Source organism: Eulemur rufifrons, chromosome 1 (genome assembly GCF_041146395.1).
Source record: "Eulemur rufifrons isolate Redbay chromosome 1, OSU_ERuf_1, whole genome shotgun sequence".
NCBI lineage: Eukaryota > Metazoa > Chordata > Mammalia > Primates > Lemuridae > Eulemur > Eulemur rufifrons.
Genome location: NC_090983.1, coordinates 93,986,487 through 94,000,916, shown reverse-complemented (window position 1 = coordinate 94,000,916; position 14,430 = coordinate 93,986,487). Strand labels below are relative to the sequence as shown.

General features: G+C 42.2%; 1 protein-coding gene across 2 annotated transcripts in view; it reads right to left on the bottom strand.

Annotated features, from left to right (window-relative positions):
* EPB41L5 (erythrocyte membrane protein band 4.1 like 5) overlaps window positions 1-9,842 on the bottom strand; it is a 109,147-nt gene extending 99,305 nt beyond the window's left edge. For both annotated transcript variants that reach the window (XM_069461144.1, XM_069461230.1), the window contains exons 1-2: window positions 9,716-9,842; window positions 1,494-1,681 (exon numbers count right to left, since the gene is read on the bottom strand). In XM_069461144.1, the coding sequence (XP_069317245.1) occupies window positions 1,494-1,673 (180 nt within the window). In that variant the 5' untranslated portion in view covers window positions 1,674-1,681; window positions 9,716-9,842. The remainder of the gene's footprint in view (window positions 1-1,493; window positions 1,682-9,715) is intronic.
* Between the last annotated feature and the right edge of the window lie 4,588 nt (window positions 9,843-14,430).

Genomic DNA, 14,430 nt, shown 5'->3' with positions numbered 1-14,430 from the left:
GGAAAGAGAAGTGGTATTAGTAAATAGCTCAGAGAAAAGTCAACTGCCCCAAACCAAATAGCCAACTATCCCCTTTCAGAAAAGACCTGTAAGGAATAAGCTAACCCCATTTAAACACATTGGATTGTTTCACACTGAGTTATGCTTACGCATTTGTAGCTAACAAAAAAAAAAAAAACCAAAAAACTACCCAAAATGCAAATATTTTAATTACCGCATCCTGTTTTGGTTTTTTTTTGAGACAGAGTCTCACTCTGTTGCCCAGGCTAGAGTGCTGTAGCGTCAGCCTAGCTCACAGCAACCTCAAACTCCTGGGCTCAAGTGATCCTTCTGCCTCAGCCTCCCAAGTAGCTGGGACTACAGGCATGTGCCACCATGCCCGGCTAATTTTTTCTATATATTTTTAGTTGTCCAGATAATTTCTTTCTACTTTTTTGGTAGCGATGGGGTCTCGCTCTTGCTCAGGCTGGTCTCGAACTCCTGAGCTCAAATGATCCAACCGCCTTGGCCTCCCAGAGTGCTAGGATTAGGCTTGAGCCACCGCACCCGCCGCATCCTGAAATAAAACTACAGTGAAATAAAGACTACAGTGTATCCTACAATGCAAACTATTAATACTTTGAGAACAAAGAGACAGGCAGTCAGGGCTGAGAGGTATGAAAGTCCTTTATCTCACTTCATTTCATTAAAATTTCTGCAAGCACACTGAACTGTGGTGTAGTATTTGTTTTACTTTGAAGAAAGGGGAGTTTTGAAAGATACATAAGGATACATAGAACCAAAAAGTCTTACAGTACACATGTATGGCTATCGTTCCCAAAGATTCTTATTGCTTTAATAATTGTTCAACAAAGACTGTCAGGCCTATAATCCTAGCACTCTGGGAGGCCAAGGCGGGAGGATCACTCGAGTTAGGAGTTCGAGAGCAACCTGAGCAAGAGCAAGACCCCATCTCTACTAAAAAATAGAAAGAAATTATATGGACAACTAAAAATATATATAGAAAAAATTAGCCGGGCATGGTGGCACATGCCTGTAGTCCCAGCTACTTGGGAGGCTAAGGCAGGAGGATTGCTTGAGCCCAGGAGTTTGAGGTTGCTGTGAGCTAGGCTGATGCCACAGCACTCTAGCCCAGGCAACAGAGCCAGACTCTGTCTCAAAAAACAAACAAACAAACAAACTAACAAAAAAACACAAAGACTGTGAGAAATCCACTCAACTGCATCATTACTGCCATCATAAAGAACACACAAAAAGACACACAAAGATGACTCATGCCAATAACTGCCCTGTCATTTAAATGTTTCAGGTAATTGTCACTAATTCCAAAGAGAAATACTCTCATTCCAGGTGCTTTTGGTTCAAGGTTACCCGAATGTTCCAGTGCCTGATCCATACTAATCCATATTACCTCATTCCTCCCAGAAGTTAGCAGAAAGCGCAAAGACAGATATTAATCTCATAGAATTTGCAGCTCAGCAAGACCTACATACCGGCAAGTCCACACTAACATCAGTACCATCCAGAAGGGACACTCGACACGTGATGATAGACTTAGAATCTCCAGCTGCGGGAATATGGGTGGCAGCTCGCTGTGCCTCTCGGAGTCTTTCCTTCTCCGCATGTTTACGCATTGACCGACGCCCGAGTGTTCTGCGGAAGAACCTCAGCATTTTTGTCACTATAAAACCAGAGAGAAAAAGATGGCGTCAAGAAAAGACCCCCCATACCTTGCAACCAGACGAATGGTATTATTTAGTAAAGTCCTGCAGACATTAGTAAGAATGCTACTAAAAAGGGCTCCTGGTCAAGTAAATTTGAAACAAATAATTAAAACCGGCTACTTTTTATTCATATTTCAAAACACCATATTGTACATGATAAATATACACAATTTTTGTCAATTAAAAATTAATTTAAAAAGCTGGCTACTTTAATTCAAAGTTTTTAAAGACTTATATATAGACAGAGCAATGTTTCGCAGCTTTCTAAACTTACTAGACTGTTTTACAGGAACAGACCTGGCAGGAGAGGGCAGACATTTGTGAAATTCCTCAGGTCTTTTGAATCAATAAATTATATGTACAATAGTTGTATGTCCCTACAAACATTAGAAGATGATCTCAGATACTAAGGTATTCTTTGATCATAAAAATCCTGAGTAGTTCTACTTCTTTTGTAAGCAGTCATAATAAAAATATTTTAAAAATCACCTATTTCAGCTAATACAAATTCAAACATTGTAAGTTTTATCAAATATTCTACTATTATTTACAGATTTTAAATTATTACTTAACATAAACCTTTATAATGGCAAGTTACTTCAAATACTAATTTCTTTATCTCTATTAAGAACATTAAAGTTAATCAAAAATTAAAACAGGTATTAGTAATTTTAAAATACAGCATACTAAAATGGAAACACCATAAGAATAGTAACTTGCTAATCTAATGTGTTTAATTGGCACAACTGAGAGTTTAAGTACATATAATTAAGCCAACAAATAAAGAAGATAATTCCAGAGAAAACAGGAAGTGTAGAAAAGGGAAAGTAATTACAATACACTACATAACTATAACTAAGAGGAGGTGTAGAAGAGAGGTAGGAAATGGAGATGTATAAAGAGCTAATTCCTCATCTTGCCTAGTAGCAACCCAACAGATAATTACTAAAATTAAAAATCAAGAAGTAGCAATAAGAGTATGTGACTTAAAATGTGAAAGTGGTGGCCTGAGAGAAGTGGCAGTGGAATTCAAAAGAGGGCTGTTTAGCAAAAGGAGCCTTCACATTAGATGACTCAACTAGAAGTATTTATAAGCCTGATAAAAATAAGATGTGGCCGGGCTCATGCCTATAATCTCAGCACTTTGGGAGGCCAAGGCAGGAGGATCGGTTGAGGCCAGGAGTTCTAGACCAGGCTGGACAACACAGTGAGACCCCATAAAAAAAATAAGAAATTAATTTTTTAAATCTAATTTTAAGATAAACAAATACTGCCATATTAAAATATGTATCTATAAAGATTATCATAAATACTCTATAAATACGTATACTCCTGCTTAATTAGGTAAACTAATACCAAGAAAATAACTAAAATTTTAGATAGCTTTCCAGTTTACAAAGCACTCACACATGACATCTGGTCCCAGTCTCTCCAGCATTTTTTTTTCAGGCATTGCTGCCTTTGCATTTTGCCATCCAGTCTCATTTCAGCTGCCTATGTCTTGTTAACCAGATTTCTGAAGCCCATGTGTCAAAGAATTCCCCACTCATCCTATTTAACCCAACTCCACCAATATCTCCTCTGAGAAACTTTCTGATATCCAAAAAGTCACTCCCATCATTGCACTTCCACTGCACCTTGAAAATTTATTGCCTAATGAATCAGATTATAATTAATCATTTACATGTCTTTTTTCAAATTGTTAATCATAGATACCTAATAGTACATATTTTAAGGGTACATGTGATATTTTGATACAAGCATATAATGTGTAATGAATGATCAATCAAATCAGGGGAATTGGGGTCTCCCTTATTGGAAGCAATTTGAGGACACAGTCCCTACTCTGAATAATAGGCCACTCAGCACAATTCATAATTCTGAACAAATGTTTAGTAAATAATCTTATCTCATACTCAAAAAAACTCCTCAGACATTGTCCTATTTGGGTGAGTAAACTTAAGAGTGAGAGAGATTCAACCACTGGCCAAGTCCATTATTTAGTAAATGGTGAAGACAAAGGCTCAGGGCTCGAATTCTTATTTTCCGATTCCAAATCTCTGTCTTTCTATTACATCAAAAAACAATTCATGGCCGGGCGCGGTGGCTCACGCCTGTAATCCTAGCACTCTGGGAGGCCGAGGTGGGCGGATTGTTTGAGCTCAGGAGTTCGAGACCAGCCTGAGCAAGAGCGAGACCCCACCTCTACTAAAAATAGAAAGAAATTATATGAACAGCTAAAAATATATATAGAAAAAAAAATTAGCCGGGCATGGTGGCGCATGCCTGTAGTCCCAGCTACTCGGGAGGCTGAGACAGGAGGATCGCTTGAGCTCAGGAGTCTGAGGTTGCTGTGAGCTAGGCTGACGCCACGGCACTCACTCTAGCCTGGGCAACAGAGTGAGACTCTGTCTCAAAAAAAAAAAAAAAAAAAAAAACACAACAATTCATGTAAAACTCACGTTAAGAGATTAAGAAATCTTAAAAGATCACACATAAAAAACAGCTGAGTAAAAACATAAACTCAAAAACATGATAAATTCATTTTTTTAAACTTTATTTGCCTTATTCAACCAATAAATTACAAGGGGAAAAAAAGACGGAGAGGGAATAGATATTAAAAGAGATTTAAAATACATGATCAATCACAATATATGGACCTATTTTGGATCCTGACTCAAACTTTTGTTTCAAATTGTCAAACACTATCTATCATTGGGTGAAGCTAAGTAAAAGGTACATGGAAATTTTCAGTACTATTGTAACTTCTACATAAGTCTAAATTATTTAAGTCCTCAACTTATGATTGGGTTATGTACCGATAAACCCATTGTAAATATCATAAATCAAAAATGCACTTCATACACCTAACCTACCAAACATCATAGTTTAGCCTAGCCCTGCGGTCTCCAACTCCCAGCCGAGGACCGTACAGGTCCGCGGCCTGTTAGGAAACAGGCCAGGCAACACCACCTGAGCTCCACACCCCACCCTGCCCAACCCCGGTCCATGGAAAAATTGTTTTCCGTGAAACCGGTCCCTGGTGCCAAAAAGGTTGGCGACCGCAGGTGGCCTACCTTAAATACACTCAGAAAACTTACCATTGCCTACAGCTGGGCAAAATCACCTAACACAAAGCCAATTTGATATTAGTGTTGAATATCTCAGGTAATTCATTGAATACTGCACTGAATGGTTGTATGGGTACCTGAAGTACTGTTTCTAATGAATGTATATTGCTTTCACACCATTATAAAATTGAAAACTCCTAAATCATCGTTAAGTTGGGGACCATCAGTATATTGTTTATAAGAAGGCTTTCATAACCAGTTGATTCTTTCACTAGATGCTCTTAAAAAGCTAAAATAAAAGCTAAAATATTAAAAATATCACCATATTAAAAAAAATCAGTGGCTATGAATTGAAGATGATCATCCTCATTTTACAAGTATACTGGCAAAGCCATGACAGTTGTCATTTGAACTTCCCAGGGAAATAAGTTACACATGCACATATTTGAATACTTATGATAATCAAGGAACTACTGTCACTTTTTATTTTTATTTTTTTATTTTTTGAGACAGTCTCACTCTGTTGCCCGCTCTAGAGTGCTGTGGCATCAGCCTAGCTCACAGCAACCTCAACCTCCTGGGCTCAAGCAATCCTCCTGCCTCAGCCTCCCAAGTAGCTGGGACTACACTGCATGCGCCACCATGCCCGGCTAATTTTTTCTGTATGTTTTTAGTTGTCTGGCTAATTTCTTTCTATTTTTTAGTAGAGATGGGGTCTCACTCTTGCTCAGGCTGGTCTCGAACTCCTGACCTCGAGTGATCCTCCTGCCTCGGCCTCCCAGAGTGCTAGGATTACAGGTGTGATCCACCGTGCCTGGCCCACTTTTCTTATAGATAAAATAGTATTGAAATTATATTGTTTGTAAAAAAGAGTCCTTATCTTTCAGAGGTACATACTCAAATATTTATAGAAGAAATGATGTGATGTCTGGTATTTGCATCAAAATAACACAAGGAAGGTAGTGAAGTGGGGATAGAGATAAATTGTCATGATAACTGTTGAAGTTGAGTGATGGGTACATAACGGTTCACTATACTCTACTTATGTATATGTTGAATTTGTCCATAGTAAAAAAGCTTTTTTAGAGGAAAAAAATCTTCAAAATGCATTACAACTTTGTGGTTCCTCGGAAGCAAATAATTTATAAGACAATTTTTCTGACTTTTGCCTTATCCTGACACCTTGAAAACAGACTCACTATACAATCGGGTTAATCTGCTAAAGAAAACAGCTTCCTTTCAGATTTAGAATTTTAATAACTGCATTTTTAAACTACAAAACCCAGTGTCACAAAGAACAAGTTCTTTTTACAAAAATATGAAAACACCTTACATGAAAATAAATTGCAGGCCAGGCATGTTGGCTCACACCTGTAATCTCAGCACTCTGGGAGGCTGAGGCAGGCAGATTGTTTGAGCTCAGGAGTTCGAGACCAGCCTGAGCAAGAGCGAGACCCCATCTCTACTAAAAATAGAAAGAAATTATATAGACAGCCAAAAATATATATATAGAAAAATTAGCCGGGCATGGTGGCACATGCCTGTAGTCCCAGCTACTCAGGAGGAGATTGCCTAAGCCCAGGAGTTTGAGGTCATTGTGAGCTAGGCCGATGCCATGACACTCTAGCCCATGCAACAGAGTGAGACTCTGTCTAAACAAACAAAAAAAAACTTGCAGATGAATGATTTAAAGTAAAGAAGCAATGAAAAAGTACGAGAACAAAATAAATAGTTTATTAGGTGAAGAGCTTTTATGTAATTTTCTGCAAAAAAAAACATTTTTGAAGGATCAATAATGCAGTTTAATACATAGCTACTAAAAATCATTTACACAAACAACCTAATATAAAAAAATGAGCAAGATATGAAGACGTCCTAAAAGATAATTTAAAGATGTTCAACAGTAACCAAGAAAACCTAAATTAAAAAATAAGATATTGATTGTCATTTAAAAGACTCAAGACAGTATTAAAAAGGATGTGAGAAAAATAATCACCCTCATACACTGTCCTTTATTGAGGGGGATTAGACCACACTATTAAAAATTTTAATGAGTATATCCTTTCAATCAGTAATTCTATTTCTGGTAGGACAGCCTAAAGTCACATATGCTCTAAGTTGTAGGAACAGGGATTTTTCAGGACTTAAGAAAATTCTAAATATGTCCATCAACATGCAAATAGTTAAGTTATGGTATATACAATGGTATACAAAACAGTTGTTTTAACACATAGACTGCCACACTAGAAAAAAGAAATTTTTCCTTGGAGCCACGGTGTTATATTGCAAAATAGAATATAAACTTCGAAAACAAAATGATCCTTTTTAATTTAATGAAAAATTTGTTATTTTTTATTGTTTTCTGTGCATGAGTTATATGCAACTTAAAAAATAGTTCAAGTAGCTATATGCTCGTGTGAGTTTCATATGCTTCACGACAAGGCCCTGGGCTCAAAACTAGTGTGAGTTAAATACAACTCACATGGCAGTTAATGTGTTAAATATATAGTTGACTTACAAACTGACAAAATTTGTAAGTGAAAAATCAAATCAAAGAAAAATGAATAGAGTATTATGCCACAATGAGGTGGGATACATACACACACAGGGACTAGGACATGCCAACTGTTAAGCGAGCTTCTCTCTGGAGAGGGCCATCCCAAAAGTCAAATAAGAATATACAAATTAAGAGTTTTTAAAATATGATTGCTAAAATGTCAAAACAAAAAAAGTTTCTCCATATTCACTCTTTCCCAACCTACCCGCACCCTCCCAATTCCATTCTTCACATTGCAACCAGTGGATTTTTACCAATCACAATTCTGATCCCTTTAATGGCCCTGCTCCCCCAGGCAGCTCCTCCTACCTGCCTGGCCCTTCCAGCAGCCCACTCCCCACTGTTTTCTCTGTTCTTTCTGCTTGGCCCAAGAGTCTTTAATTTCCAACCACTTTTTATTAGCTATTCCATCTTTCTGGAATGCTTTTTTTCCACTTTACCTCTCTCCTACTTAACTGGGCTAACTTCAGATTTATCGCTGAAATGTCTTCCTCAGAAAAGCATTCCTAGATTCCTAAGTCTAAATCAGGTGACGCTTCTACTGCTCTTAGCCTTTTCTTTATAACACTTGAAGAAACTGTAATTAAATACCGAACTGTTTATTTATTTACTTTTTACCAGCTACTTCCCCCCACTAAGACACAAGGACAAGGACCTAGTCTAACTTGTTCACTACTATGATCCAACAGCTAGCATGGCAACCTACATGTTAGGCGCTCAATAAAAAACTTGCCTAACACACTAAAATGATGCAATGGAATTTTTTTTGGATGGTAGGGTTATATGGCTTCAAAAACAAAAAGTAGTTTTTTTTTTTTTTGAGACAGAGTCTCACTCTGTTGCCCGGGCTAGAGTGAGTGCCGTGGCTTCAGCCTAGCTCACAGCAACCTCAAACTCCTGGGCTCAAGCGATTCTCCTGCCTCAGCCTCCCGAGTAGCTGGGACTACAGGCATGCACCACCATGCCCGGCTAATTTTTTGTATATATATATTTTAGTTGTCCATATAATTTCTTTTTTTTCTATTTTTAGTAGAGACGGGGTCTCACTCTTGCTCAGGCTGGTCTCGAACTCCTGACCTCGAACGATCCACCCGCCTCGGCCTCCCAGAGTGCTAGGATTACAGGCGTGAGCCACCGCGCCCGGCCAAAAAGTAGTTTTAATTATGTAATTTCTAACTTTTTGACAGCGAACAAAGGTTTCCTTCACAATCACAAAATGCAAATCAAAGTAATCCATTTACTACCTAAATTAACAGAAGTTGGTTTTAAAAATATATATATATATTCAAAACCCAAAAGTTTGTCATGAAATGTGTACACTCATACATGACTGGTGGCCACAATCTTGTAAGCAACTGCTTTTTGATAAAGCAATAAGCAAATATACAGCACATGCTGTTGATAAAGATATCAAAATCTTTTGTACTAGTAATTCCAATAAAGAAAATGTAACTAATTCAACAGAAGCAGCTATACATGCTGTTTTCCAATACAGCTAATCTATAAAAAAAAACTCTGCAAACTATCTTCTGTGTACAAAAATCCACTATAATAAGCAGGGCTCAGCAACAGGTTATGTTAGAAACGGAGTTGTGGGTTACATTAGAAATGTAGTTATTCTCTAACTCTTACAAAAAAAACTTGATTTTAGCTTAAAATATTGCCAAACTGTTGCCAAAGACTTGGGTACTTTTGATCTTAAGTGGTATTCAAGAGACTATAAAAATAGAGCCAGATACAATTAACATTTACACACCAAAAAAACCCATCATTAACGAGACAAACGCCACAGGTGGGGGCGGGGAGGCTCCTTTAGACCTTGTCATTCTCGGGAACACACCTGCCTCTCAATTTCCAAGTGCCTGAAGTTTTACTCAAATGCAAGTTATCTTGAAAATTCCACTTGGGTTTCTGTTCTGAGACCGCGGCACAAACTCAAGGTGTTTTTCCCCTTAACTTGCTACTCTCATCCCGCCAGCTGGCCCGCCGACTGGCAGGTGAAGGGCGCCCAGGGCCCCGCCCGCGACCCCCGCGACCCCCGGCTGCCCCGGAGGCCGGCTCCGGCCGGGGAGCGCGTCGGCTCGGCACACATTAACCCGGCTGCGCCTGGCCCCGCGCTCCAGCCGTGCGGCGCGGTATCGCCCGAAACTCGGCGGCCCTGCCCGATTGGCCGCCGCCGCCACTCCCTCCGGCAGGACAGATACAGTGCCGGCCAGACCCGGACCCGGAGGCCCGAGGGTCCCGCGCGGCCCCGCCCGTCTCCCTGAGGACGCGGCCGCCACACCGTGCGCAAGTGATGAGGGATCCCCTCAGCTGTGAGGGGAGTGGGCTGTGCGGCCGGGGCCGCTGGGCCTAGCGCTTACCTGGGTTGGGGACGCCGAGGCGCCAGCGACCACGGCGGAGAAGGCGAACGAGGAGAGGAGGGGGCGGCCCCGCGGGATACGCCAAGAAATGGCGGCCTGCAGCGCGCCCACCCCGCGCTAACCCCCGGAGGACCCCAGCCGCCCGCCGGCCCGCCCCTTAAACCTCCTCCAAGCTCCACCCCCCCAAGGGCGGGGCGTTGGGCTCTTAAATGGGCAATGACACCGCCCCGGAAATCAGCCCGCGGGGCGAGACTGGGGATAAGCCCGGGTTGCCTGGCCGCGCCGAGCTGGAACCGGCGGCCCCAGCCCGGCGCCCGCGTCTGGTTTAAAGGGCGCTGCAGAAACTGGCCCCGGCTGTCAGACCTCCGCCCGCGGAGGGAGTGCAACCAAATTAGTTCTATCCGGCATGAAGCTGTAGGATCCCTCCGTCAGGTGCCCCGACTGCCTGCTAGATTCATTCATCCATTCATTCAGGAAATTAATTCCTTCTGCAAATATTTACTGAGAGCTATCATGTGTCTCCTCTCTCCTCCTCCTTCGTAGGGATTAAAACAGAGTTAAGTCCCTGCTGCTGTTAAAGGAACTTTCACTCTACTGGGAAAAGAGACAGTAAACAAATGCGTGTCAAATGGTGATATGTGTCATGAAGAAAAGTAAATCTGGGAAAGGGAAATAAAAGATTGTTATTTAACATAGTGTGGTCAGCGAGGTCTTCTGTGACAAGGTGACACCTCGTCCATTCATTCTACAGGTAATTTATTGAAGTCCCATTATGAGTTCTATATTCTGGACACTGGAGATACAACAGATAAACAAGACAGACAAAAATCCCTCATGGAGCTTAAATTCTAGCAGGAAAGACAGAAAATAAATGAGATAAATTAGTCAAATATTAATACTGTGTTAGACATTGATATGCTAAAGAGAAAGGTGAAAGCAGGGAGTAGGGATAGGTAATGAGGGGTTGCAATTTTACACAGACTGACCAGGGAAGACGGAAGGTCTCAGCAAGAAGGTGGCATTTGCGTGGAAACCTGAAGAAGGTGCGGGAATGGCCCTGTGGCCATCTGGAGAAGAGCAGGAGGAGCAGCCAGGGCAAAGGCCCTGCAAGAGGCAAGAGGACGTCCCTGGCCTGCTGGAGTTTGGCCAGTGTGGCTGGAAGTGAGGGAGCAAGAGGAAGAGTAGGAGGAGGTGAGGGTGGGAGGAGAAAGGGGTGTGGGGTAGATGGCCTGTGGGCCCTGGCCAGAGCTGCAGGGAGGTGGGGGCCACTGGAGGGTGTTATGTGGAGGACACCCCACTCCCCCAACCTTCCACCCTCACGCTCCACCCCACTGGCTGAAATTTGAACAAATATTCACTGCCCAGTGCTCCACCACCCCAAAACTGAGTGGTCAGGCTTGGTGGGGACAGTTCATCTCTGCCCCACTGGTGTTGGCAGGGGCGGCTCAACAGGAACTGCAGCTGCCAACGTGGCTTCACTCCTCCATATGGCTTCTCAGCTGGCGTGCCTGAAAGGAGCAGCAGAGTCCTGCCTGGGCCTCTCTCCCTGGCACAGTAGTTGGGGAGGCGAAAGAGTGAAAACTGAAACTGCAAGGCCTGTTAAGGGCTATGCCCAGAAGTCACACAGCATCACCTCTGCCGCTTGTTACTGGTTTACCCAAATCACAAGGCCAGACCAGTTTAAAGGAGGGGAAAGGGACTCTACCTCTTTTTTTTTCTTTTAATATTATTAAAGTAGGCCGGGCGCGGTGGCTCACGCCTGTAATCCTAGCACTCTGGGAGGCCGAGGCAGGTGGATCGTTTGAGCTCAGGAGTTCGAGACCAGCCTGAGCAAGAGCAAGACCCCATCTCTACTAAAAATAGAAAGAAAATTAGCTGAACAACTAAAAATATATACAAAAAATTAGCTGGGCATGGTGGCACATGCCTGTAGTCCCAGCTACTCGGGAGGCTGAGGCAGAAGGATCGCTTGAGCCCAGGAGTTTGAGGTTGCTGTGAGCTAGGCTTATGCCACGGCACTCACTCTAGCCTGGGCAACAGAGTGAGACTCTGTCTCAAAATATATATTTGTATATATATATATTATTAAAGTAGAGAAATTTTCCTTCTCCATTTTAAAAAAACATCTTTATTGAGATATAATTCACACATCTAAAGTGTACACTTCCATGGATTTTAGTACAACCATCGCCACAATCTAACTGTAGAATATTTCCATCACCTCCTCATGAGAGGTGCAGCATGGGCATGCAGGGATAGGAGGAGATGGTGGTGGTCATCTTACATCTTTTTCTGAATAAAAAAGCAATGATGATGATGATGATGGCACGGGAGGGGGAAGCAGTGGGAGGAGGTACAGATGAAACAAGAATGGACTATGAGTTGAGTTGAAGCTAGGTGATAAGTACATTAAACTATTCTATTTTATGTACAAGTTTAAATTTTTCCATGATAATAGTCTTTTATTTTATTTTATTATTTCTTTTTGAGACAGAGTCTCACTCTGTTGCCCTGACTAGAGTGCCGTGGCATCAGCCTAGCTCACAGCAACCGCAAACTCCTGAGCTTAAGCAATCCTTCTGCCTCAGCCTCCGCAGTAGCTGGGACTACAGTACAGGCGTGTGCCACCACGCCCGGCTAACTTTTTTTTCTATTTGTAGTTGCCTGGCGAATTTCTTTCTATTTTTGGTAGAGACAGGGTCTTGCTCTTGCAGAGGCTGGTCTTGAACCCCTGAGCTCAATCGATCCTCCCGCCTCTGCTTCCCAGAGTGCTAGGATTATAGGTGTGAGCCACCATGCCTGGCAATAATGGACTTTTAAAATTACCATCTGGGCCGTGTACCCCTTGGAAAGCATTCATTCTCCCCAGGGGTCTGATTACCCAGTTTGAAAACTTCAGAGGCTTGCTTGCTGTCCCCTCAGCCTGTCAGCACTATCTCCCTCTGAGAGTTGTAATTTATCTGTTTACTGACTAGTAATGGAAACATTCTGTCAATACTTACAATAAATTGTTAGATAGCACACCAGTATTGAGAAACAGTATTCTCTTTATCCTTCCTGCTCAGTCTTTTTTTTTTTTTTTTTTTGAGACAAGAGTCTCACTCTGTCACCCCAGCTAGAGTGCCCGTGGCGTCATCATAGCTCACAGCAACCTCAAACTCCTGGGCTCAAGCGATCCTCCTGCCTCAGCCTCCTGAGTACCTGGAACTACAGGTGCACACCACCACACCTGGCTATTTTTTTCTATTTTTAGTAGAGATGGGGTTTCGATCTTGCTCAGACTGGTCTAGAACTCCTGAGCTCAAGCGATCCTCCCAGAGTGCTAGGGTTACAGGCTGAGCCACGGTGCCTGGCCCATCTTCTTTTCTAGCTCTTGTCAGTGGTGGAACTGGAGGAGGTTGCGGATGCAGTGAGAGGAATATATCGAGAAAGATGGGTATAGGCTGAAGCAAATATGAAGACTCGGGGAAGGGAGGATGAAACCTAAGGACCCAAGCCGTGGGAAGTTGTTTGCGCTCTAATAAGGTACGATCATTCCTAATAACAATTTGTCACCTCTCCAGTTCCTCTCTCCCACACATAATATCCTCTGCAACATCCCTGTTTTGTGGTAAGTTCACCTGTGAATTGACTCCCACCAGAGAAGGGCCTCTTCTCAAACTCAGCTGTATTAAGTAAAAATACATTTGGCTGCAAGTAATAGAAAATTTAATTAACTTTGCTTAAACAAATAAGGAGTTTCTTTTTCTCACGTAAGTATAATAATGTAAGGGTAACGCAGTGGCTGCTTGCACTGGTTCAGCTCCTTAACAATTCTACAAGGATCCTAAACTCTTTTACTGGTTCTGCTCTGCCACCCTTAGCATGTTGACTTTGGTTTTTGTTTCTAGCCTGTCGGCCCCAAGATGGATGCTGTATCTCCAGCTCTCCTGAGTTTCAGGAATTGAAAGGGAAGAGGGAAAAGACCTCTTCATGGAGGCTTGTCTTTCTTTTAGAGAAGGAAGTCTTCCCCACCCCCACCTTCACCCCCCTCCCCAGAATTAGATTACCTGCCCATACTTAGGCAAAGAGAATAGCATGACTGGCTTAGACCAATCAGATTTACCTTTGGGGCTTGGGGAAGGCCTGTTTTCCCTGAGATGGAGAGCTCTCCGTTAGCTTTTTTAACAAATCCAAGTTCTATCAGCAGGAAAGGGGATGTTGCTGGGAAGAATGACTGTGAGTAGCTATAGGGGGTATTTAACACCACAACCCACTTCTTGGTGGAATTGTCCTGCCCAGGGAAAGATTTTCCTTTGTTGAGCTATCATCCTTACCCTGGATTTCCACTTCTATCTTAGACCCTGATTTGCTCTCTGGAGCCGCACAGAAAGGGGTAGATCCAGGTTTTGAGTTCTAAGATCCATATATTATAATTTGCAAGGAGCGGGGATTTTAGTTTAAATAACACAAATTTAAGGATTCAAAATTAGGTACAGGGCCTTGAAAGGGGTCCACACAAAAGCCCTAAAGCTTAAACCTGATTATCTTCACAGCAAATCTGCCTCTACCCACAAGAAACATAATCCCTCTTTTACATCACAATCCTTTAAACAGTCAGGGACACTGGTTCCAAGACTGCAAAATCTTCTCCTCTTGTCCTTATTTCCAGGCTCTTTCCTTCTTTGGTCAGCCTTCTCTGAACTGGTCCATACTGGGAGGCCACTCATTCATGC